The sequence below is a fragment of the Sturnira hondurensis genome, unplaced genomic scaffold (assembly GCF_014824575.4).
Source record: "Sturnira hondurensis isolate 20B ecotype Veracruz unplaced genomic scaffold, ASM1482457v3 Scaffold0007217, whole genome shotgun sequence".
Taxonomy (NCBI): Eukaryota; Metazoa; Chordata; class Mammalia; order Chiroptera; family Phyllostomidae; genus Sturnira; species Sturnira hondurensis.
In genome coordinates, this window is record NW_028079848.1 from 246,778 (window position 1) to 273,957 (window position 27,180).

General features: G+C 43.1%; 1 protein-coding gene across 2 annotated transcripts in view; it reads left to right on the plus strand.

Moving 5' to 3' along the window:
• Positions 1-213: 213 nt before the first annotated feature.
• COL11A1 (collagen type XI alpha 1 chain) overlaps positions 214-27,180 on the plus strand; it is a 166,122-nt gene continuing 139,155 nt past the window's right edge. For both annotated transcript variants that reach the window (XM_037051306.1, XM_037051307.1), the window contains exons 1-4: positions 214-459; positions 20,918-21,085; positions 23,344-23,557; positions 26,634-26,796. In XM_037051306.1, coding sequence (XP_036907201.1) covers positions 354-459; positions 20,918-21,085; positions 23,344-23,557; positions 26,634-26,796 — 651 coding nt within the window. In that variant the 5' untranslated portion in view covers positions 214-353. The remainder of the gene's footprint in view (positions 460-20,917; positions 21,086-23,343; positions 23,558-26,633; positions 26,797-27,180) is intronic.

Below are 27,180 nucleotides of genomic sequence, written 5' to 3' on the forward strand. Positions count from 1 at the left end.
CGTTCNGGCATGAAGCCTTTAGGGGCGCGCAGTCCTCTCCGATTTTTGTTTGAAGCCCCTCATCCGCCTTCAGTCTGAAGGCAGGGCCCCGCAGAGGACGGATCGAGGGTCCCGGCCGGCGGGGCCGAGCGCGAGGGCGAGGAGGGGGCGAGAGACAGGAAGGAAGCACACCATCCAATTTGAAAGAAAAAAAAAAAGCCCTTTGATTTTTTTTTTTTTTTTTTGGCTCCCGGCTCCCTCCCCAATGGCTGTGTAGCAAACATCCCCGACGCTACTACCTGGGCAGGGACGAAGTCGGGGTGCCGTCGCGGTCTGGTGGGTAGAGCGCCCAGCTGCGAGTGCGGGGCTCGGAGATGGAGCGGTGGTCCTCCAGGTGGAAAACGAAACGGTGGCTCTGGGATCTCACCGTAACGACCCTCGCGCTGACTTTCCTCTTCCAGCCCAGAGAGGTCAGAGGAGGTAAGAAACCAGGGACTTGGGGAGGTGGGCGATCGCTGTCGGTCTTGCTCATGCTGCGCCCCTCCCCCTGGTGGCCCCCCTCCCCTCCTCCCAAAAAAAAATTTTTTTCTCCTAAATAAAATCCAGATTGCAGCTGCCACCAGCTTGGAAGTAAAGACTGGAGAGAGAGCTGGATGTAGGCGGGACAGTAATGGGAGAAGAGGTAGCAGGGAAAAGGTCTGTCAGGCACAGAGCCTGCTGAAATGCCCCTCGCCACTTTGCAGCGTCTTTGAAAAGAGGAAAAATATTACCTGGAACACAAGGGCACTTGTAAAGAGCTTTTGTTTCAGGATCAGCCCTCAGACTGCCCATGGAACACATCTCCTGGTTTCTTCAGACTCTAGCCAATGGAAATACCTTTTTAGAGGCGAACTGAGCCGAAAGTATAGAGACAGAGTATAAAATGAACCTTGATAAAGTTCTTTGTCTGGAATAAAGTGAGAAAAGGGGCTGTTTTACTTTTAGGGATATGAGAAAGCAAACGAGGGTGAATCTAGAAGACTGAGAACACTTGGTGTGTGTGGCATTTTGATGAGATTTTAAGTGGGGGGAAAATTGGCAGGTTATAAGGAATGGGGTTGAAGACCTGGGGAACGCTTTTCCCCGAATTTCAGCCCCCTCCCCTCCACGATGACCGCCCCCCCCCCCGCCTTTGCAGGTTGGACGTGCAGTTCTCACGGAGAGTGGTGAAGCTGGCCAAGCAAATGGGCTGGGGGGGGGCGGGGGTTAGGGGAGGGGGCGCGGGCTAGGGCGGGAGGAGAGAGGTAAGGGAAAGTTCCTACGTGGCACCAGCGAATAGTCAAGGAGCAGACCTGTCGGGAAGACGGCAGCCCTGTCAGTACCCAGGGAGGGAGAGCCACTTCCCTCCGCCCCGCGTCTCCTCCCGCCCCTACCCCGCCCTTTCCCTCCTGGGCGTGTGGCTGGAGCGGTCCGTTAGGTGCCGCAGACGCGGCTGGCGGTGGAGCGCCTTTGGAGTGCAGGGAGCCCCCACCGCGGAGAGTAGAAAAGCCAGCTTTGTTCAAAGGGCAGGACGCAGCGGGGGTGAGCAAGAGGGTGGCGAGGATTGGCCGAGGGCGAAAGAGAGTGTCAAGCCCAAAGGCGCAGGCTTTAGCAGAAACCCGAGTCTGGCCCCGGTGGGTGCCAAGATCGGGGTTCTCCCTAATGGGAGCTGGCGCTCCCGGAGGCCGGGCTCTTCGAAACCAGGTCTGTGTTCCTGCGCCACGCGCGCTGGCCTTCACCTGGAGCAGGAGCAGGCCGCGCGGGCTGGCTCCTTCCTTCGTGCGACCCTCCCCGGGTGGGACCAGGCAGTCCGAGCCTCGGGAGGACTGTTTGAGCTTTTACGGAGTTACGGCAGTTATGTGGACTTCTTCGTTTCTGCCTTTCCAAGGATAAAGAGTAGAGTCTTTGAAAGTGGAATCCATCCAAAGTTTGCTTTCTACCTTGAGTACCTGGTCACCCGCGGGATTGCTCCTTCTGCCCGCCGCTCTGCCCTCTGCTGGTTCTGGTCTTATTTGGAACCCAAGCTTGTGCCTAGCAAGTGAGGCTTCTTAAAATCCTCACCGCGGAGGAAGAGATAGACCTACCATGTCTTCTTCTGCGCGTCACAACTTATGTGGACACAAGTATCCTAAAGTCAGCTGTTTGTTCAAAAATAGAGACACTCAGACTGTCTTCTGGGAAAGGTGAAATGTGAACTCAAGAGGCGCCATTGTAGCCTTCAGGGTTAGAGATTTGTTTCTTTTCCTTAAACTTCTAAGGATGTCAGACAGATGAAGTTTCTACTCCTGTGGTGTACAGTTTTCTCTCTCCAATCTGGCTACATCCCTGGGCCACTTTTAAACAAACATCCCTGTACCGCAGCGAATAAGTGATGGAGAAAGAAGCTGTCCTGTTATTATAAAGCCAAGTGGTGTGTGAGAAATGGCAAAGCGTGAGGACCCTATGTGATTTCTGTTTGTCCTTTCTGGTGAAATGTCTTGAAGGTTGTATGATTGTTTAGATAGTCCCGCCGCAAACTTTGGTATGCGTTCAACCAAGTTGCCAGGTGTTCGTGGCATAGCGGGAAGCGAGATACTGACTTAAACCTACTTGTAGGCATTTTTGTCACTTAATAAGCATCCAAAAGGACGTGATTGTCTATTAATGCGTAACAGGAGACGTTGGCCTGACTCGTCACACAAGGGGAAAATAAACCAGTGTCCAGCACTCATACTAGTCATTATACTTGCAATTGAAAAAAAAAACAATGAATGAGATTTCACTCTAGTTTCTAAATAAAGGTGTAATACACTGAATTGTTCTATAATGTATTGATTTCACTGAGGCACAGCGGTGTGATTTGGTTGCTAAGCCCCAAAATGATTTAAAACAGCCTGTTTTATTCTACAATTTGTATTTCTGGGATTAAAAATATTAAAGCCTTAAAGAGTTATGAGTTGATAATACATTAGACTCTGAAGGAAGTGGAGTTAGGGTCCTGAAGCATCTAACCCGACAGGGGAGAAAGTTGTGAATGGGTTTAAAGAAAATTTATGGCTGGACACCGTCCTTATTTTTCTTTGCAAGTCCGAACCCCGTAACTTGACAATCTTTAGCAAACTTATTCAAACCTTTTAGCATTTATTGTGATTTAATATAAAAGGGTGTTATAATATATTCATTTACATTAGCTTCAATATTTTGGTTAACATAAATGCATATCTCAGAAACTGATGGGTTTCTCTGTCAATGAGCCCACTACTTATTATAGAAAGAACCTGAGATTTACCTGCACTCTATAACGACTGCGCCACAGTTGTGGGAGGATATGTGCTTTTCAAGTTTTTAAAATGAGTTAAGGCATAATGAAGTGCTGAGAAAAACAACATCTCATTGAATCCTTTTTACCAATTAAAGTGGTATTCAACCCTTGGTGGTTCAGCCAACACTGTTCTTGCAAAAAGTTGATTAGTTTTATGAGAAGTTTTCGGAGCTGGTCAGCAGATGGTGGTGAGCCCTGCTGGGTGTTGTTCTGAGTGCCCGGGACCAGCAGGTGAAATGGCGCTGGCTTCCAGGGTCTGTGCTAATCCGTCTCCGCACGGGGGTCAAGTTCGTCCGTGCGGTTACTTAACAGACTTCAGTTAAAAGATCAGATGCACTTCTGATAATAAATGCCGCGACCGCTGTGATTATTGATACTGTCTTTCCATTTGTTTTTCAAATGAAAATGGACCAAGTCTGGAATAGAGACACAATAAAGACAAATAGGTATCTCATCAGAAGCATCTTCCTGCATGTCGTGTGCAAATAGTCTCACTTTAGGTTGTGTGCGTGTGTGTGTGTGTGTGTGTGTGTATTTAGAGGCACTTTCTCAAAATTGTTCATCAGTTTACTGTTATTTTAAAGTGATGATTTACTTCATAATTAATACTTAACAGAGTCTATTTTATAAAAATACTTTCTAAGTAGTATTCTCATCGTTGCAGACAAAATTAAAAGGTTGTTAAATGAGAAATGTATATATTCAGTATGATTGCTCACAATGCATTTATTTATTCTTTTTAGGTTCTTTTTAGGTTCTGTGTTTGCCTTACTTTGTGACTAAATTACCAGGAGCACGTTGTTCAAGTTAAGTTTTCCCCATAATGTCGTAAGGCAACCAGTGGACCCCCTTTTTAGATTTGTGGGTAGGCTTTCTGACCCCCCAAAATCTAAGTAACCCCCTTTTGATTTCTAAAAATTTGTTTCTTTTGGGGACAAATTCTCTTCACGTTGGTTAATTGACCCAAGTGCTGCCTATTTAACAATAACAAATGGACTCATGTCAAGCTTGGGAGGGGGTGTCTGGAATAAAACGGCGAATTTTTCAAAGGAGGAAAAGGTGTCTAGATTTTTCCAAGGGAATGCTAGACATAGCGATTGTTATAGAAATTGCTTTCCCACATACGACCTTCTCACTTTACTAATGAGGAAACTAAGACACAGAGAAGATCTGCAATAGCGATAAAAAGAACTTTGAAAAATAATGGTCTGAGCCTTGATGGGATGACCAGATATTACGTAAATGCATGTGCTGGAGTGATTGCCGAGATGGGTTACGTGAAAAGGACTGATCTAGAGAAAATTGGACAGGAAATCGAGTTGCAGAATGCATGTGAAAATCCCTCAATTTCCTAAGTTTGGAGAAAGGTACTTTTGGATTGCTTGTGTTGTTTTCAATACATTTTTTAAAAGATCTTATTTATTTATTTTTAGAGAGGGGAAGGGAGGGGAAAGAGAGAGAGAGAAACATCAGTGTGTGGTTGCCTCTCACGTGGCCCCCACTGGGGACCTGGCCCGCAACTCAGGCATGTGCCCTGACTGGGAATCAAACCTGTGACCCTTTGGTTCACAGCCCACGCTCAATCCACTGAGCTATGCCAGCCAGTACTTGCTTGTATTGTTAATATACTTAATTATGTGATTCTGTAAGATTACCTGCATCAGAATAGAAAGCGTAATAGTTTGTAAAATATTTTTGTGTATATTTGTGGCTGGATTAAGAACATAGGTATTTTTTAAAAGATGTTATTTATTTATTTTCAGAGAGGGGAAGGGGAGGAGAAAGAGAGGGAGAGAAACTCAATGTATGGTTGCCTCTCATGCACCCCCTACTGGAGACCTGGCCTGCAACCCAGGCCTGTGCTCTGACTGGGAAATGGAACTGGGAACCCTCTGGTTTGCAGGCTGGCACTCAAATCTACTGAGCTATACCAACCAGGGCAGAACACAGGTATTTTTTGTTTGTGTGTTTGTTTTATCTTCTCTAAAGTCGTTACTGGAGGAGCTGACACAACTTTGAAATTTTTAGAAGCTAAAAAAATTATATATTTTACATAGGGCAAATAATGTCAAATTTCTATGCTTCGCATATTGATTTCAGATTGGTCCAATGATATATATTTTATATATAATTATACGGCTTTCATTGTTAAGTCAGATAATAAATTGATCATTACTTGACATGGGTTGTCTGTCTCATGGATCTTTTTTTAAACAAGTGGTCCACTTTGGGAAAAAACAGGAGAGGGCTCATTAGTGCACATTCTAATTAAATTCTTTCTTCTGCATTGTCAAAGCCTCTGGAATTGCATAAACCCCCGTTACCTTAGGAATGAACCAGCAGAAATTTTGTTTATCGGAAAGTACTCTTAGTGGGCTACCATGGTGCGTGCGCTGAGAACCCCACGGTAGGGCAGCCTGAAGCTTCCCTCTGTACTGATGGAGAAGCGGCGGCTATCCTCAAGAAGGTAGAGTGGAAACTCAGGCTGACACTCACGAGACATCTAATGATTCATAGAAACATAGGGTTTTATCAGTGCTGAGCTCATCCCATCATTTTATATCATCTTTAACGATTCTATCCAGGTGGGTAAGAGCCAGAGTTCTCTTGTATCCTAAGTGCACTTTTCTTTCTTCCCCACCTTTGGGGAAATGATTCAGGGCAGTTGGCCTAATCATTCAGAATTCGAGGCACTGTGAAGGTGGGGCCGAGAGCTGACCTGCATTTCTGCTTTTACTCCTCCACTTCCCTCCTCTCATTCTGGGCAAAGAAATGTGACCTGAGCTGGTGTGCGGAGAGGAAACCAAACTTGGTCGGTTTTTTTGTTTTTTGTTTTTTTTTTTGACCTTTGAAGCTTTGTGTCTTTGCAAAGGAGAGGTACACACAGATGCTGTAAAATGTTGCCATGGTCCACATTCTCTCACCCGAGAGTCAACTCTAGCTGCAGTTTTTGGTGTAGCCTTCAGGATGCCTTCCTATGTTTGGACTTTTCTTCTTCTAATCTCACAATTTAATTTACAGCCCAAAGGGTTTTTTTTCCCATTTTAAACTGCCTTGTATGTTCTATTTATTTCTCTTTTCGAAATTGTAGTATGGTTTTATTTTTATAAGTTAATGCTTTTTTAAATCTCTACTCAGTCGTGTTAGAATGCCACCTGAATAATACTAAGCTGGTTGAGAAGATGAAAGTCAATTTTAAAGTGATTTCGTGAGTACTATCTATTTATCAGTTACAGTCTTCGGCCTACTACTGACTTGGCTAGTGGGTCTTTAGACATTGGCTGATCACCAGACCTCCTGTTATCTGGTAAAATAAACTCTTTGCTTGCTGCGCATGGAATTAGAGACAGTGCTATTAATTTAGGAGAAAGAACTCAGAGAAAAGAAAGGTTATCATATTTCAGAGTAAGAGACCAGCTTAAATACGACGGGACAATTGAGAACTAAAACAAACCTGTGTAAAAGTGCTTTAGCACAATCAACTTTTGCAATCCCCTCAAACCTTCTTTTTTTTTTCCTTAAAAAGCATTTCTTTCTTATTTTAACCAAATTTAATTGCTCTTGAATGGCCCTGTACTGTACAGGCAAATGAAGGTCCCTATTCATGGGACCCGAGCGCATAGAGTGTCGGAGAAGCTTCCTTCCTCTGTCTGACTGGTAAACTGACATCCGGGCTTAAAGGAGTGAACCTTAGACTGTAGGAGGCGGTTGGCTCTCCTTCCTCACTCAGATTTGCACAAATTCCCGAAAGGACGACTGCTAGAGCGAACAGTAGTTGCGATTCTTGACGAAGCTGATAAGACACTGGAGAGCATGTTTGCACTTGGCGTTCTTGGTGGTTCTGCGGAGAGAAAGGAGGGGGAAGCCTTATAGGGGCACTTGCCCTGACTTCGCTCTCCAGACCGGAGTCTGACCCTGGAGCTCAGGCTACTTCCTGCCCTCATGCTCCTCTTTGACCTCGGATGAGCCTTCAACGAGTTTCATTGGTTTTGAGGATCACGGGAGTGTCCAAATGGCTTAGCGTGAAGGAGTGTGCCCTGCAGAGTGGAATGGCCCCCTGTGTGTCCTGGGCTCAGGATGGGCCATTTCCCACCTGTTCCAATTCCACTCCCACTCTCCTGCGCGTCATCCACTGTTTAACCGTGTGCTGCGTCCTCCACTATCTTTGAACACACTGTTCTCTGTCCCTGGGATACGGGTTCCCTTCTCCTCCCTCAGGCAATTGCCTTTTCATATGTAAAGACTGAGCTCCAGCTAAGATCTCACACTGTGTGCATGCTGCTCGTTGGGCTGCACATGGGTTCTGGTTTCATTCTGACAAATGCCTTGGAAGTAAGCTCGTATTAAGATCTTCATTTTACCCACGAGAACGTTAACAGAGAAGTTAATGACTTTGCCTAAGGTCACACAGCTACAAGGCCACAGAGCCAGGATTTGAACCCACACAACCTCGCTTTTGATCACTGTCCATGGTGACTTTCTCGTGTGTTCTAAGGCTTCTCCACAGCCCCCCTGACTTGTGATTATGGCATCTTGGGGTCTAATATTAATGCACGGGTCATGCATTAATATCATGCATGTTTACATGCAGCTACACCCCAGTAAATACCATACATTTGTATGGATAACTGCAGTGCCACCCAGGAGATAGATAAAGAGCTCCTGGCAAAGGTGATGTTCTAATTCAGGTAGCTCTGCAGCCTGCACTCAAGTTCACGGGTAGATCACTGTCATCATTTATGGACCAATGATGGGGGAAACCCAAAGAGGGGTTGCTGGGAGCCAAGAGAGGTCACTTGTTCCTTTGACTAAGTTAAGGAGAAGTTGACAGCTGATCTGTGGGTATTCAGGGTTTAGACTGGGGTTGGCTTGGTTACGTTAAGTAACAAGGACTCTTGCAAATTGCCACCTATTCCTATCAGGATCCAATGCAAGGAACGACAGGTCCCCCTCCACTTTGGGGGGTTGATGGATAGAAGTAGCCTTGTCCCCTTCAGTCTGAAGGTGTCAGATCTGATGATCTAAAAGCTGTTTGGAATGTAATCTACTGGGAGAATGTCACTGGAAGATTCATGGTTTGCCAAAAGAACCCCACAGAAAACTCACGCCACAGTATCGTTATTTTAAAAATCACTCATTTGTATGTTAGTCTTCCTCTAGAAATTGCTGGGAGGGTCGTGAATGTGGTTTGGTTTTATTTCTGTCCCCAGTGTCTACCGAGATGCCAGAATGCCCAGTCTTTGGCATGGTCACTATTCAGATGATTAATTATCTTCTTACTTTGCACCGCAGACTGGAACAGGGCAAAAGCTGGTTAACTCGGAGTGGTGTGGGGTGACCCCCTCCTCTTGTCACGTAGTTAAGCAGTAATAAGACCCCCACTCCCTTTGCCCTTCTTCATTTTCAGAAAGTGAATGAGTTGGGGCTTCTCTGTAGCTTTCCTCATCTGGGAAACAGTTTTACACTTTCTCTCCAAAGATGCCTCTACATATTTGAAGCTACTGATGGACTGTTTCCCTCTAAAATGTGGTCATCTGGTAGAGAAAAAGCCCACGAGAAGTAGTGTGTTCACTTTGACAGCAGCATAAATCATCCCTTCACTTGCCTTCCGGTGAACAAGAAAGTTTAATTCAAGACTGATATCAATCTATAAAAGTAATAGTTGGAGAAATTCCTATCATCTATTCATTTTTGACCTTTATTTTCCATGCTACTAGGGATCATCTATTTTTGCTTACTATCAGAAACAGTAGCCTCTCTAATAGTTGCTGCTTTATAATTACGTTAGCAAACATTCTTCATGTTAGAAAGTGATTTGCATGTTATACATATAATTCTGCTGGGAAGTGCCATCTTTAAGGAGAGAGTGGGTAAAGTTTTGAGTGCTTACTAGGACTGGTAGATAATAGTTGTAGAATTGTTTTGGAAGAAAGTATGTATGTTTTGTATTCTACTTCTATCCATCACGACTTTAGTGACACCACAGTCGCTGGCCTGGGCATCTTCATCTGTTTTATGCAGTGGCTCCCCAAACACCCAGAACAGATGCCTGTCTCATAGCGAGCATCTGGTACATCTTTAGTGAAAGCAGTGAAGGTATAGGTTGCAGCTCTGATCAACTGCTCTTCAATAGCCTGATGGCCTCAGTTGGCATAGAAGATCATGTGCATCAGTTGTTGCTGCTGTCTCCAGAAGTATATGGAACCGATGTTTGCTGATGTTAGGGTGGTTTCTTGCAAATATCAGTCTCTATTTTGCCTCTGGGCAAGCTGGGGTCTCTACCCAGAACACTCTCCCAATCTGCTTGTCATCGTCTATTCAAGTAGTGTTTAGATATCATCTCTCCAGGAATACTTCAACCATTCAGTTTCTGCTAGTTGACCTTGTATAACACCGCAGAGCATGAGGTAGTTACTCCAAACTCGAGTGCTTATCGCAGAGCGCTCTTGGCGCTGAAACGAAAGCAGGCGATGCACCTTTTTTCATCAGTAGAAGAAATTCTGGCATCTGGCGCCATACCTGCAATATAACAGACGGCCAGTAAGTATTTATGGAGTTCATTAATGAACTCATTAGAAAGGACATTTCACTGAAGTCAAGAAAGTAGAGGTATTCAGCCCTGGCTTGATATCACCATCATTTTCAGTCCGTCCCTTGTGAAGTTCCGCAGATAATTTTGATACACCGTCAAGAGTTTACAGACCTTCTGTTACAGGAAATAAATATACTCAAAACAGGGATGTGCCTAGCTTGTCTCACGAGGCACCGGAAGTCAAGCGAAAGATTATTTATCTGCTGTGTGCAAATTATCCAATCCATAAATACCCGATCGTCACACAACCATGGCTCTGCAAACACTGCTGGGGGTAGATCAGCTGATTGTGTTATAGATAATGCTTTTTGGAAAAATCCTCTCCATAGCATGTCATGGAGTAAATGTCAATGAGTATAGATAGCTCTTTTCAACATTAAAGTCAAATGGTTGCGTTGAACATAGAACGTTAGTTTTATAAGAAGCATTTCCATAGCTTTGGCCACTTAGAAATCAGAAATGCCATACTTTTCTTATAACACACTCTCGGGGTGGTGATATTATTTCTGCTTTCGACTTTCAGTTCACAGAAGTGTGCATGACACGAGACAGTTCGGGACGGAGGCCGTTCCATCGCTGCGAAAATTAAATGCCTCCCCTCTCCGTGCTCTGTTAGGTGCTGTGGCTGCAAAGACAGCCTGCCAGGCTGTGCTCCTGAGTGTGCGTGTTATTAGAGGGGCGTGGAGGCTGAGGGAGTGGGCGGGGCCACATAACACAGGACCATATGGATATTGTTTTCTGCATGGCGTGGGATCCTGTGACTGATTAAAAAGTACAGGGGGGGCTGCTGTGTTGGCAGGGTGGGTACCGACTTTGAGATCTAGCCATCCTGGGTGGTTCCAATTGATTATAACCATTGTGTCCCCCGACAAATAGCCACGCTGCCCTTCCTGGAACAGCCAATCCCCTTCAGAGTTACCTGGGGTTCTCGGTGATGATTGGTCCATTGAAGCCACACTTGATACAGAGTTATGGCCACGCCCCACGCTGATAAGACGTGTATAAGGCAAAGAAGTAGCCTAACATTTTTACACCCTACAATGGGATTGTTCTTGTTATAACCCCAATGATAGCATGTTCTGAAACATAAATTGTAAAGGGCGATTTTTGTTTCTGAGGATTAATAGAGTGATCCAAGATCTCTATTTTGATTATTTGAGAGGATGAAAATATTTATTGCAAGCATTTCTAAGTCATAATGATTTCTTTCAGGGAAGGTTATACCAAAAAAAAGTTTTCAAATAACCATGTCATTAAGTTAATTATGGCTTTAAATAACATCGGTCGGCTGTCAACTCCCACAGTTTTATTTCTACCCTGGATCTTTCCCTGGAACTTCAGACTCGTATACCCAACTATCTATTTAGACATTTCCAAGACGTCTATGAAGTCATCTCAAAGTGAGCCTGCCAGAAACTACAGAACTTCCCTACGCTCACCATCTTCCCCGTCTCAGGCGATGGCAACGATGTTCAAGTTCAACTGAAAAAAACACCGGGAGTCAGACGAAACTCCTTTTCTCTCATACCCCGCATCCAAGCCATCGGCAACTGCTGCGGGTGCTCTGTCCTCAGAACACGCCCACGATCTGACTCAGTAACTCATCTCTCAGTCCAAGATGACCAAGTCTGACTCGGAGAAGATTGGAGTTGCTTCCTGTCCGCCCCGTGCTTGCACGCCAGGGCTCCTCCAGTCTGCTCTCAGCTCAGAGCCGCAGTGATCTGGAAAATCAGTTGGCTCGTGATACTCCTACGCCCGCAGCTTCCAGTGGCTCCCATCTCACCTGGGAGAAAACCCCAAGCCCCTGAACCCACAGAACCTGGGCAGTCTGCCTTCAACCTGCTCTCGCCCTGCCCTTGTTTCTCTGACCCCATACCGGTTTCATTTCCTTTGCTGGAGACATATTTGCCTCCTTGCATTTCCCGCAACATCTGGGGCCACTCCCAACTCAGGTTCTTCGCCCTTGCCATTCCTTTCACCTAGAATGTCTTTCTGTAAAAAAGAGCAAGATAGGCATTTCTGGACGATGTCTTTCTAGACTGCTCAAACATCATATTCTAGGGAAGCCTTAACTATCTTTCTTATTTGTTAGGGACTCCTCCCCTAGCCTTCTTATACTCATTTACTGACTTACTTTGCTCTTTTATATTTAGCCAAATATTTGTCATTTATAAAAAGGAATGTCCTGCCTGCCCTGACTGGTGTGGCTTAGCTGGTTGGGTGTGGTCTTACAAATCGAAAGGTCACCAGTTCGATTCCTCATCAGGGCACATGCCTGGGTCTCTAGTTTGTCCTCAGTTGGGGAGCGTGTGAGAGGTAACCAATGGATGTTTCTCTTTCACATCAGTGTTTCTCTCCCCCTCTCTTTCCCTACCTTTCCCGCTCTCTAAAAAATAAATAAATAAAATTTTATTTGAAAACGTCATGCCCTATTTAAATTTATATGAAATGTGGAATTAGATAATTTTGGAGTACAAATATTGCCTTGAATGACTTGGGCAGCTTCTAGGCCAGATTTGTGATCCAAAAGATTGCCACAGTTTTTCCTTTCATTGTACATATTTAGATGGAGCCCACCTGACAGCCCCATTCCACCTGGTTGGAGAGTTCCCTCGTGTGATGGACACCATGCACATCCATTGTTTTCTGAGGTTATGTGTCATTGTGTAGAGATGGTGATGGGAGTTCGTGCTTTGCTTCCCGGTTTCACGGAGCGATGATGTGTTCTGTCCAGGAAGCAGATGGGAGATGTGCGTGGAGCCAAAGACCTAGAGAGTAGTTACAGAATAGACGCTGCGGAAGAAGTGTGTGCACAGGCTGACACCAAAGCCAGGCCATTTATTGTTCCTAATCAATGCAAAACTTATCCCAACCACTCGATAGATCAGAGTTAGAATAAATACTCAGCACAATGGGTTGCGACTGCAATTGATTTTGGTGGGAGTCACCCTTTTCCCATTTGCTATACTTCAGAATACAGGATGAGACCCAAGTAGGTTTCTAGTGGTGAGTACGTGAAACACAGGGTTTATTCTTGCATTATTATTTATNGACCTAGAGGGTAGTTACAGAATAGACGCTGCGGAAGAAGTGTGTGCACGGGCTGACACCAAAGCCAGGCCATTTATTGTTCCTAATCAATGCAAAACTTATCCCAACCACTCGATAGATCAGAGTTAGAATAAATACTCAGCACAATGGGTTGCGACTGCAATTGATTTTGGTGGGAGTCACCCTTTTCCCATTTGCTATACTTCAGAATACAGGATGAGACCCAAGTAGGTTTCTAGTGGTGAGTACGTGAAACACAGGGTTTATTCTTGCATTATTATTTATTAATTATTGTATGATTTTCTGCACAGCCGATGGTAAACCTACTTGTTTCCCACCCTGTATTTCATTGTGTACTTTTCCCTGACCTTTTTTATTTTGAATTTCACTGTGTAACTATTTTTTAAAAACTGGCATTTTCATGGAGTTGCAAAAAAGTGCATTTACATTTGACCAATGGGTTTCTATTTCCTGAAATTCTAGTCCCAATAGGCTTGGTTTGACAAGATGAACCGTAAAGACCCTATGACTCCAGGATACTGTTTCATACTGTCTTGCCATACATCATTCTTGATTCGGGGCTGTTCTTTGTTGGACTATCAAAACGCATTTTTTAAAAATGCCCATCAAAAACTCAAGCCTGTGACATATTTTTCTGTAGGAGAATATATTCTCTAAACATAGGCTTAAAATGGCAAAACATTTAAATTTGTTCTAGAACTGCTTTGGGGAAAGTAAACTTTAAACACTTGCCATGCCCAAGAGTAAATAATGCAAATTGTACAGCTCAAATCTTATATATTTGCAATTTGCTAATGTTTCCCAGCAGTCTATTTCTCTCATTTTGCACCTTTTTTTACTACAGAGGTTAGATTACAATACACACACAAAGAGTCTGGTATTTTATTTCCAGTAAAAAGCTGTGTGGCCATAGGAAATTTATATGATTTCCATTGACATTAGTTATCCTTGTAGGCATTTAAAGATGAACTTCCATGCTTTTAAACATGGGAGGATTCAGGCCAATATGTTTTATTTTCTAATACTTCATATTTGCCGATAACACAAGATTCATACGTAGCATGTGTGTCCGAGATAAATGAAAGAAAAACAGTAGAGGAAAGACAAGAAAATATGAGGTTTTAAACCCTTTTAATAAATACCTGCCATCAGGGTTCCTATGTTAAAGCTACAGTTATATTCATAACCAAGAAAATGCTGTGTATGCAGTGCCAAGAAAAATTATTCAAAGGGAAAATGCTAATGTTGTCAGTGTATTAATGTCAAGTTAATGCAACCGGGCAGCATTTGAGCAGAGAGCATGATGGTACAGATTTGAGACTCATGTGGTGACAGCTTAGCTGTCACGATTCCAGGAACCCTCTTGGGGTCGTGTGTGGGTAGGGTGGCATGAGAACGTGCTGGGGAGATTGCTGAGCACAGGGCAGTTTTCGTGGGTGCCACGTCATGGGCCTTTCCAGACAGAACTCCTCCCCTGGGAGGAGGGTCCCCAGGGTCGTCCGAGGAAATGGACGGCAGGAATTGGGTGAATGGCAGCTCTGGGGAAACGTGGGTGGCACTCCCCAGAACTCATCCAGATCTCCCAAAGGGTTGACATTTTGAAGAAGTAACGCCTTTTAATATTATTTTTATTGAATGCTTACTGGGCATCCAAGATTAGAATCCCCTATATCGTTTATTCTCAAAATGAGGTTGAGTTGAAGAAACTAAGTCTTAAGGGTAAGAAGGGAAAGTGACTTACCCAATGTCACAGACGCAGACAACAGTATGGTGATGGCCAGAAGGGGCATGGGGGCTGGGTGGGGGCGGGCGAAGTGGGGCAGGAAATGGGACGTCTGTAATAGTGTCAACAACAAAAAGTAAACGAAACAAAACAGAGGAAAACATGAATGAATGTCTGGGCTCCAGCCCAGTCGTTGCAGCAATTAATTTTTTCTTTATTTTAAAAGACTTTATTTATTTTTAGAGAGAGGGGAAGGAGGGAGAAAGAGGGAGAGAAACATCAATGTGTGGTTGCCTCTCACTCACCCTCTGCTGGGCGCCTGACCTGCAACCCAGGCCTGTGCCCAGACTGGGAATCGAACTGGCGACCCTTTGCTTCGCAGGCCAGCACTCAATCAATCCACTGAGCCACACTAGCTAGGGCTGAGCTATCAAATATTTTTGTTTCAGAACAAGAGATTTATGGACTTCAGAGAGAGTTGATTCTATACATTTTCACATTATTGTGTTTCACATTCAGTCAATGTTTTACATAGTCCATGTGTGTCTGTGTGTGTGTATGTGTACATACGAGTTCTCTTCCAGTTTGGGGAGAACTGAAGTCTAGGTAAACCAGTAAAGGCAAATGTGAAGGCTGTTGTGATAGAGGTGTGCATCTCTAACCCAGCTTCCAGAGAGAGGAACTGCTTTCTAGAGGGCGTTTCCCATCAGTCACATCCGGCTCACCCCCAGGGGGAGGAGCTAGCGTTTCAGACCTGGGAATGAGATCTAGAAGGGCCCAGAGGCAGGAGAAGCAACATGGTGGGCCCTGGGAAGTCCGAGTCCGGCATGGCTGATGCAGGGAGTGAGGAGGTGTTAGCGGGTAGTGAAGCCAAAGGATGCAGAGCCACAGAGACCTGAGAGGAAGAGTGAGTACAGCCAGGTCATCACCATTGTATGTGCATGGTATGTACATACATCTGGAAGTCAGTGGGCTTCTCTGAAGGGATTCAAGGAACAGGCTGCTGTGAAGCATGGAGTTTTGGAAGCTTACGCAAGCGGTGGCGTGCAGATTAGTAAGAAAAGCCATGGAAAACTGTCGAATGGCTATTGTCGTAATGGACTGGCTCTGATGTCCTATTCTCCCATAAAACAAACAATAAAAGTAGACAATAAAAGCCAGGAAAATATGACGGAACAAAATATTCTGATTGGGCCCATCTGAAAACTTCATCATGCCGCGTGGGATCTCTATTAGCAACATAGAAACCATTAAAATATTTAGGGCCTTTAAGATTTGCTTTGAATATGGAAATTTCACTTCTTTTAGATCGATTGAGTTGAGCTAAACCCAATGAGCACTTTTAATCGTTCACAGTTGCAGTCGAGTTAATAAAATGTGACGACTAGTTTGCCTGTGTACGCATGCACGTTTGTGTAAAAACTTAGAACCATAAGGATTTGTTAAATGCTGTGATTATGAGGTCGGACAAAAGGCAAATTTCAAAGTGGCTTTGTTTATTATTGATTTAATTTGAAAGGAAAAAGACAACTTTGAGACTTGGTTAATTGCACTATGTCTTGGGAACTTGACATGACTTTTTAGAAAAAAAAAATCTACTTGAAATCTCCATTAGATGTCTCAATTTTTTCGGCTGTTTTGTGAAGAGTGAGTAAGTACTTCATAGCATGTGTCTCTCCAAGGAACTGCATGGGGAAACTAGAACCCATAGTGTGAGTCCGGAAGAAGGAATGTGTTCTTGTCACATCCCTTTCCTAGTAGGAAAGGGCCAATGTCACAAGCCCTTTGCTCGTGGAGGAGGTCCCTCCTGTGGAAAGATCGCGTGGAGGGAAGGGAAGTCACAGTCCATTTTACGTATTATTTCCCTCTATGCAGTCCGACGATGGGGCTGCCTCCTTTTCTTCTCAGAATTACAGCCTTTGTGCCTGTGTTCCCATCCTGGGGTTTTTAAACCATTCAGAGGTACTTTTCCTAATGGCTTCCAAGCAAGAAGATAAGATAAAACACGCAGATAAGAAGTGGGGGTCTCCTTTGGTCTCCTTTGCAGTGTACCTGCAGCCTGAATTGAGTATAATTGAAAACAAATATAAACATCAGGGATCAATTAACGGCCTCGAGATCATTTTCATATGTGATATCTATGTTTTAAGTTTCTTTCTGCAGGGTTTTTATTTCTGGGGTATAGCAAGGGGGGTGGTGGAATGCCAAAAACCCAGGTTCGATATGTGCAAAGACTTTAGGAACGTCCTTTTTTTAAAATTATTTTTTTATTGTTCAACTACTGTTGTCTCCATCTTCCGCTGCCCCACTCATCCCCACCTCCCACCCTTGTACCTACCCACTTTGGCTTTGTCTATGGGTCCTGTACACATGTTTCTCGATGGCTCATCCCCTATTTTCCCCCATTATCCCTCCCCCCACCCCTGATTACCGTCAGTTTGTTCTTTATTCCAACGTCTCTGGTTGTATTTTGCTTGCTTGTTTGTTTTGTTCATTAGGTTCCAGGTACAGGTGAGATCATCCTTAGTTTGCTTTCGGTTCCCATTTCCTTCCCATGCACCGTGTGGGTGGGAACACAGCCCCCGAATGGCCTGTGGGGGTTAAGGCCTGAGAATAACTTAGCCCGGTGACTGGTACACACGAGACTCTGGACATTGCAGCTGGTATAGTTCTTACTCTCTTAGTTTTAACTCAGGAGAAAAGACAATAGTAAGAATGGTCAGGTGTCCTACTGGCCCAAAAAGATTGGCCATTGCAAGGAGGACCTTGTAAAAGATGCTCTTCACTTCTCTTATTGTTCTCTAGATATCCCAAGGCTGAACTGAAAAGTGTCATATTTGATAGAGTTAGTGATCCTTTCAAAACATCCAATTTCCATAAAGAAAAGTTTTTTTTTTCTTTTTAATAATTAGAAATGATGTCTGCTGTCCTGGGTTGTAGGTTGATGTTCACTCAGAAGCTTGGTGAAATAAGTGGACGGTCTTTTTTGATAAAAGAAAGTACATTAGTTATACTGTAAGAGGCAAATTACTTAAAGCCTCATCCACATATGTTTGTACACATCAAAGTCAGTGCCCCCCCAAATTAGTTAATCAAGGAAGTGACCAGATGCCCACTGCTCACAGGCATTCACTCAAAGATTCTATAAAAGACTGAAAGTTATGGTGAAGAATATCAATTGCAATTGTCATTTTCAAAGAACAGCATGGTTGTGGATCACTTCTACTTTGTGTGGTGAACTCTGGTGATCACAACTCCTGACTCTCAAACCAGCCCTATTTTCGTTCTCCTCAAGTCCTCCCAGAAACAGTGCATTTATGAAACCTACCGTGTTTGAGACGTGATGGCAATTCCATTTTGTTTTAACAAACAATGGAGACTTTCCCAATCTAAAATATTGGTGCTCACTTTCAGCCAGAAGTGATTTCTTTTCCTTCTGAACAAAACGGGGCTTTGTGAACCTTCCCAAATACAGACACTGCCTTCTATATACTTCCCGGGGCGTAATTAGTCACTTTTTAGGTTGAATCTCAGTATTTGAGGTGAAAGCTATGTCTCAGACATGCTCAGTGATACATTGGCCAGCACGTGGCCTCTTCTGAAATTTTAAATTTTTGAATAAAAATAGAAAGCCCATAGAATGGAAGTGTATTGACTGAGTGACACGGATTCTTGAAGTCTGGTTTTGTAACGACGCTTACATCTCGTGATCCCTGCGGTTTGTACCCTTCGAGTGAAATGGAATGATGCTGGTTGTGGGTCAGGAAATTTGAAGGTCTAAAAAAGTCGTTTGTCCTTTTATGCCTGGCTCATTTCAAACAGTGTCATGTTCTGAAGGTCCATGCATGTTGTAGCATGTATCAGAACTCTGTTCCTTTTTACCATCAACTCCTATTACATTGTGTGTTTATAGTACATTCTGTTCACATATTGATCAATACCTGGGTTACCTCCACCGTTTGGCTATCGTGAATAATGCAGCAACGAAGAGTGACCTGCAGGCATCTCTTTGAATCTCAGCTTTCAATTCTTCGGGTCTATGCCCAGGCGTGGGATTGCTTGGTTGTAGGTACTTCTATGTTTAATGTTTTGAGGAACATTGTAATATCCTATGAAATATCTAAAATAGGCAAATTCACATAGACAAAAAGTAGAATAGAGATTACCGAGCACTTAGGAGAGGGGGAAGTAGGGAATTAGTGGCTACAGAGTTTCTCTTTAGGGTGATGAAAAAGTTTTTGGAAATATTGGGTTGGCCAAAAAACGTTGTTTGGTTTTTTTTCTGTATGATGCCTCTAGTCATGCTTAGTTGTCTTTAACTTCATTTGAGAAAATTCTGTTAGATGGTATTGTGACAGCTATCACATCAGCGTGCATGATAAAAACACTTACCAAAATTGGTGAATTTTCTCATAGCCATTTTAATATTGAAGATGGAAGAAAATACGCAACATTTTTGGCATATTATGCTTTGTTATTTCAAGAAAGGTAAAAACACAAGTGAAATGCAGAAAAGATTTGTGCAGTGTGTGGAGAAGATGCTGTGACGGATGGAACGAGTCAAAAGTGGTTTGTGAAGTTTCTTGCTGGAGATTTCTCGCTGGACCGTGCTCCACGGTTGGGTGGACCAGCTGAAGTTGATAGCGATCAAATCAAGACACTAACTGAGAATAATCAAAGTCATATCATGTGGGAGATAGCCGACATGCTCAAAATATCCAAATTAATAAAGTTTATTGGTAAAAATGAAAAATGCATGCTGTGTTTTATGGAAAAAACTAAACACACTTTTTGGCCGGCCCAGTAGGTGGTGGTGACGGTTGCCCAGTGCTGTGAATGTGATTATGCTCCTAAACTGTATACTTTAAAATGGTTAAAATGGCAAATTTGTTGGTGTATCTATTTGTAATGTGTAAAAATGAAAAGCATAATATACCCAAACCGATGAATTGTCTAGTTTAAATTGCGTTGTATGTGAAGTATATTCCAATAAGTCTGTTTACTGCATCAAGTTTACCCGAAGGGGAAGTCCCAGGTCCCCAACTTATTTCCTACTGATCACTTCATGGTGGTGGGAGGGGCTGGAATGAATCAGATTTGGGGAATTCATGCTTCCATCAACAAGTGGACCTGCGTGAGACACTGGGATGCTACTTAAGGGAGGGGGGAGGAGAAAGAACATGATTACTTATCTCCAGGGGCTTTTAGTCTAAATATTGCAGCATGATGCAATGTCCATGAGGTTGCTCTAGCAAATTTAGATGGGGAAAATCAATAAATTAGACATTGATACGTATGTGATGCATACATACACAACACACACACACGTCCATGCAAGTATAGGCTCTTTTATATGTAGTACTTTGTAAGTAATATCAGAAAGCACTCAATATGAGGGCATTATATTTTGCCACTGTTCTTTTTTTAAAAGATTTTATTTATCTTTAGAGGGGAAGGGAAGGAGAGAAGGACAGAAATATCAATGTATGGTTGCCTCTTGTGGGTCCCCTGCTGGGAACTAGCCCGCAACCCAGGCATGTGCCCTGGCTGGGAATTGAACTGCGATCGTGTGGTTCACAGGCCCGCGCTCAATCCACTGAGCTACACCAGCCAGGGCTGCCACTGTTCTTTTAACATCTTGTAACGTCTCTTTGTTCATCCAATGTGGCTTAGTAACTGCTCATTGGCAGTATTTATGCATAACATCCATTCTGAGTTTGACTCTTCAAAATCACCTGCATTTAGATTACAAAACATTAATTAGTGAATCTATTAGAAGTTAATGGAATATGTACAGATGCTGGCTTTCCCTTTGATGGCAAACATGTCATTATTTAGAATAATTAAAGATGTATAAGTTGTAATAGAGGTGCATCAGAATGTTTGTACATTCATAGATAGTTTGTATTAGGTTCTCAATCTGCATATATACCCATTCACATTTATATTATATATACTCATATATGTATGTACATATGCATGGAAGTATTCAGCTTTGTTATTCCACAACTTGATTCCTGATTAGAGATACTTTGCCTTTGAAAATGTTTTGGTTGGTATTGTACCTGCTGCCCCGCTTCTTGGCTCCCCACCTGTGTTAGGGAAGCATTTCAAGTGATAAACAGATTTGAGAAGTGGAACAGCAAACCATTGCTTCTGTTCAAAATACTCATTTTTATATTAGAGATGATTTGTTCGATCATGTTTTTCTTCTTTCTAATTTATTTTTCAGCTGCTCCCGTTGATGTACTAAAAGCTCTAGATTTTCACAATTCTCCAGAGGGAATATCGAAAACAACGGGCTTCTGCACAAACAGAAAGAATTCGAAAGGGTCAGATACTGCTTACAGAGTTTCAAAGCAAGCACAGCTCAGTGCGCCTACAAAACAGTTATTTTCAGGTACGTTCCCTGCATTCACCATGGTTACTACTACTGTGTTAAGTCCTACTATCTTTTTACCATGCTGTATAGTGAACAATTATGGTGGGGAATATATAGATATATATATATGTATATACGTATATGTATATACGTGTATATGTATGTATATATTAGACAACAGATAAATTGTGGTCTCCAACAAATATAAATAACCATTTCATAATTGTCAATTTGAATTAAGCACAATCACAGAAGATATGCTTACTTGAAAATTTAATGATTGCTTATTTTGTTTCAAGATGATGGAACTTGAAGACCATATTATGTTTAACTCATTTTTGCATACAATCATGCAGAATTTATTCATTGGGGAGAGCATGGCATCTTCACCCTTAATGACCACCCTGGTCAACTTCATGAATATGTGGATTTAGACACACTTAACGAGTGTCCCTCTGAAATCCATGTGTGTCTCTGCTGCAAGAAATGTGTCTTCAGCAGATGTTCTAAAAAAAGATTATCCTGTATTATTTTTGGATGCCATTCCTATCTCAAATATATTAAAAGTCATATCTCATAGTAATAGTGAGAGGTAGGACTAGAGATTTTATTCTTTACATGGGAAGTTTTTAATAACAGTATTGGAAAACACTTGGTGGATATTTTTACTTTCCATGAAAGCACTAATTGACCCCATAAACTAATTATCTAGAAATCCTAATAATGTAGGAAAACATTATGTAAACAAAATGTAATCCTAATAATGTTGAGGGGTGAAATGACGATTTGTGAACATCACATTTTTTAAGCTGGTAACCGTTGGCAAGTACTTGCCTGTTCTTGGGTGCGTGGTGATGGCTTTCTCTTATAACTTTACTAAGTCGAATGTTTCCATCCTTATAGAATAGAAATGGAATTTGGGTCTCACTGAAGCTCTCTAACTTGTCCGAATTAGGTGGGGTTAATACGTAGTCCAGGTCTTGTCTGTTCCTAGGGCGAGTATTATTTGTCTTATCAAGTGGTTTTATTTTTGTTTGTTGTTTGTTTTGGTGCTTTGGGACCATCTCAGAAACAATTAATTATATTATCCCTTTATATTATATTCTACCATCTGCACCTGAAGGAAACTAAGCTCTTCGTTTTCACATAAAATTGTTTCCTAACAATAGAGTAATTATAAATCAAGGTAGTAAAACTTACAAAATGAGGCTGTGTGTTTTTTTATGGGAGGACATTTTAAAGTACACATATTTTTGAAAACACATTTATTTTGACAAATTATTGATTTTTCCACACTATTCCTAGTTTTGAAATCATTTTTAAGAGAGGAAAGTGATAAACTGCAAATAGAAGGAATTTCAATGCACTGTTTTTGTGACTTTGAGTATGAAAACAATTAAAATAGTTATTAAATCCATAAAATATTTAAGCATTTAAATTAAAAGTTTAAAACTTTTAACTATTTAAAAGTTTTGGGGGTTGGGGGTGGGAGAGAGTCTGCCTTCTTGAATTTGCAATCGGATTGACCAAGTATTTAATCATTCTGATTTATAATGACATAAGCTTTCTTAATTAATGAAGCTGTGTCACATGATAGGAAAAACTGATCAGGAACTCTTTAGCTTTCAGAGGGGTGACTACAATAATATCTTTTAAAATTTTATTTATTTATCTTTAGAGGGGAAGGGAAGGAGAAGGGGAGAGAAATATCAATTTATGGTATGGTTGCCTCTTGTGAGTCCCCTCTTGGGAACTGGCCTGCAACCCAGGCATGTGTCCTGACTGGGAATCGAACTGTGGTTGTTTGGTCCGCAGGCCCGCGCTCAATCCACTGAGCTACACCAGCCAGGGCTACAATAATATCTTTTTCTATTGTGTTCTTACACGGCCTCTTTGGAGAGACGGTGGATGGCCTCTGACTAGACAGAGGCAGGAAATGCTGTCTTGCACCAAAAGCGAGACTCAACTGTTTTTAAAATGCTCACTGAGTGTTTGATGTTGGATGTGGCATCACTGTCTGTTTTCTCACTTTTTATTTAATTTTATATCATTATCATGCTTGAAATGAGTGGCTTTAATTTGGAGTATAGCTTGAGGAATTATTGCAGGAATAGCTTAACAGAGATTCCTCTCCGTTTTCTTTTTAAAACCATATTGTTATTACTATGAGATCTTAGGTGACTTGGGAAGGCCACCCAGAACATTTAAAACCTAGTAGGGTGATCTCTGAGTGATTTGGGAATTTGGATTCTCACTCTTTGGACTTCTCTTCCCAGGAGGAACGTTTCCAGAAGATTTTTCAATATTATTTACAGTAAAACCCAAAAAAGGAATACAGTCTTTCCTTTTGTCTATATATAATGAACATGGTATTCAGCAAATCGGCGTCGAAGTCGGGAGGTCGCCTGTGTTCCTGTTTGAAGACCACACTGGGAAACCCGCCCCGGAAGACTACCCGCTGTTCAGGACTGTGAACATCGCCGATGGGAAGTAAGTAATAGAACAATCCCATGCTTTGGTGGAAGCACATTTGATTAACTCGAGTTGAAAAAGTATGATACGGTTTCTAACTGTACAGAGTTTACAGTCTGGGCAGACAAACAAGGAACAATCAAGAGTGACTAGAGAAGTGTGCCTCACGAGGTGATAAGTGAGAGAGAAATGGGCCAGGGATGAGGTTGGGGAATGGTGTGAGGGGTGCACTTTTAAGGACAGGGCCGAGGGGAAACCGCACGAAGAAGGTGACATGTGAAGGAGGCTGGGGGCCTGTCATGCTGATAAATTGAGAGCCTACTATTCCAGGAGGAGAGGAAGCAGACCCCGGGTGGCTGATTGGTCTAAGCAAGGTCAAGGGAGCTGGCCTGCCAGGAGCAGAGAGGGTGATGGGAAAGGAGAAGCCACAGGAGGCCGGATGGGACAACACATTGCAGGTGGTTGTTAGTGCTTTGGGTTGTATTTGCAGTGACGTGGGAAGTCACTGTAGACTTTCTGAGTAGAGGAATGATCGCTCTGCTTGCCTTTCACCAATCAGATTAATACTGATGCGCATCAGTGCAATGGAAGCCTTACAGTATACTTGATGTGTGCTATACACATCTAAACACTTTATATGCAGTTCAATTATTTAACTTCTCACAACTCTTAAGGGGAAAGTAACATTAACAGCCCATTGTACAGATAAGGCAACCAAGGCACAGAGAGTGTCAGTAACTTGCCTGAGATCATGTATTTGGAAAGGGGGAGAGACAGGTCACATTTTTGGGAAGTGGTCCGAGTCTCCCATAGCCACAACATTCTCCTGAAAATCATGCTGAGTTGTGAATTCGGTGCTCTGAACATTGCCTCCCATTTAGGCAGCAGCTGAATTCACATCAATGCTTATTCGATTTTCTTGGCATTTGATTGCTGAATCTAGGCTTACCAAAATCGGTTTATCTGTGATAGGACATTTGGTTATAGATTTGACAAGGAGATAGCAGGGCAGATGGCGCAAAAAAATCTACACTCGGCGTATGTTTGTCAGAGCCTTGGAGGAAACGATATCTCGGTGCCAGAAAATACTAAGCTGTCACGAGCCATTTACATTATTCCCCTTAACATTTAATATGAAAAATGGTGGTAGGTCAATGAATGAAGCTAAATCAGAGTAAGTGATGTAGGACACGCCTTTTAGGTAGAGTGGTTCTTTTTGATATGGTTACACTGAGCAGATACAAGTTGGAGGGAAGGAGTGAGCTACATAGGGCTATGGAGGGAGAGCATTCCTGTAAGAGTGGAGATCCATAGGGCACAACAAGGAGGCAGCAGTGTGGCTGAAGTACAGGAATCAGAGGACAAAAATTTGGACATGAGGTCAGAGAGGGCCAGAGGACAACCCTTGTGAGGTAGAGTGGGGACTTCAGCTGTTACTGGGGCTATTTGATGGCATTTAGCAGGGCAGAGACTTGATCTGATGTTTTTAAGTGGCTGCTCTGTTTGCCCGAGAGTGGAGGCAGAGACGAGGTGGAGGTCTAGGAGGGAGGGATGGCAGTTTGCACACAGCTGAGAGACACTGGGTTCGGTATGTGCTTTCACCGTAAGAACTGACCTGCTTTTCTGAGGATAGGAAGGTGTAGTATGAAAAAAGCATAACTAAGAGGAACTCCAAAACTAAGTGTTCACGTAGTGTTATGAATATTACATATGACACCATAGTCTGACACATCATTATTAACAGATCTGAAGTTGATTCACCCAAAATAGCAGACTGGGAGTCCTAATTGGTAGTTAACAATTGAAGTCATTTTTATTTTCTGTTAACGAAAAGCGTGCACCTACAACAGGGAGCGTGGCTTAAGTTAGGACGTGGGCCTCTGAGCAGACCTCTGTGAAAATGTTACGGTCAGAGGATTAGGTTCCGAACGTAAATCTTGGCTCAGTTCCAACGACGCGGACGCCTGTGCTAGCTGAGTGCGCCGTGGAAAGACCGAAGATTCCGTGTATATGGAAATGCACTTGGTCCTCATCAGTCACTGTGCCAAGTCACATGAAGCACATTTTAGGAAGGCTCCTGCTGCGTTTTGGGTACTTTACTTTATGGATCGAGTCCTAGACATTTCTGGAATATTAATCTAGCACATTTCATTTGGAAAAAAAATTTTAAATATAAACCAGAGTGGCTTGCAAAATCCAGTGAGCTTCGTTTGGTGCTTAGGTTAGCAGCAGGTACTGTGAAAAAAACCACCACGTTACGGTAGGACGAGGGCATGCGTATTTCCAAAGGGCTGGCCAGATCGTGCCCTCTTGGCCGTCAGTGCGGTCCTGCGTTAGCCGGAGCGGGTCGGGACTGTCCCTCCACCCGTGCGTGGACTGGGCTTTCATTCAGCATTTCCACTTCCTGCCAACCCTGGAAAGAAGGAGAGGGATTGTGTCTCCTCTTGGCTCGTGCCCACAGTAGTGATCTATAACCGTCTTGAAATTAAAATGGAAAAATAACACAAGAGCACTTGAAGTACACGTGAATAAAGACAGAGAAGCACATTGTGTGTTTGCAGTGAGGACCTTCCGTGGCTCCAGATGGAACGCCCATTCAATTAGTAGACGTCCCCTTTTACAGTCAATCTCCGGGGATCTTTAGAGCAGAAGGCTTCCCCCCCCCCTCTTTTTTCTTTTTTCTTTCTTTTTCCTAAGTGGCATTCCACTTTGGAAGAAAGCATTTACGTACATGGACAGAATTACTTAGCCATATCCCACCCCTAATCTCTATCAGATACCCTGGTTCGGACGGGAGGAGATTGACCTTTTGTTGAGACAGCACAAAGGGAAGCAGAGGATGGCCCTTTCTTATCAGCAAGAGCAGCCAGTGCTGCTGTGAGTCTTGCCTGTGTGTGTCCTCGAGCACCTAGGGCTGTTCTGGGTAAACCGTGAGCCGTCACTTGTCAGCTGATCCATCCCTAAATGAGCCTACCTACGCTCTGTGCAATTGCAGCTTGCCTTCACAGCTTAAAAGGCATTGCATTTTTAATGGGGACACTGGTTCGGCAGCCCCCTCTCCGAGGCTTACGGAAGAATCGCTTGGCTTTTTCAGGTGGCATCGGGTAGCAATCAGCGTGGAGAAGAAAACCGTGACAATGATTGTGGACTGTAAGAAGAAAACCACAAAACCACTGGACAGAAGTGAGGGCTCGATCGTGGACACCAATGGAATCACGGTTTTTGGAACAAGGATTTTGGATGAAGAAGTGTTTGAGGTAAAAATAAACCGAGCTTTATTTTCAGGGGAATATTGTCGAGCCCCGCACACCGAGTGAGTAACAGCAACAATCGATACATGCTGAAAGCAAAGTGGGAAACTGTACGGGGTGACCTACTTTCTTCCACTGTGGGTGTAGCGGCGATGTTTTCTATTGTTCGGCAGGAGAATGAGCAGACAATGGTGACTTTAGGCCCCGGGAAACGTTTACAGAGATTGGTTGATTGGGACACAGGCCCACTATTCTCCTGGGCCAATGACTTTACTCCTAGTGCTTGGTATTATTTTCTTCAGAGAAAAGAACGTTTTCTTCACTTCCTTCTCTGGGAGATTAATTTAGAAAAATGTACGAGTCAGGCATTCTGCCTTTCTCTGTTCTTTG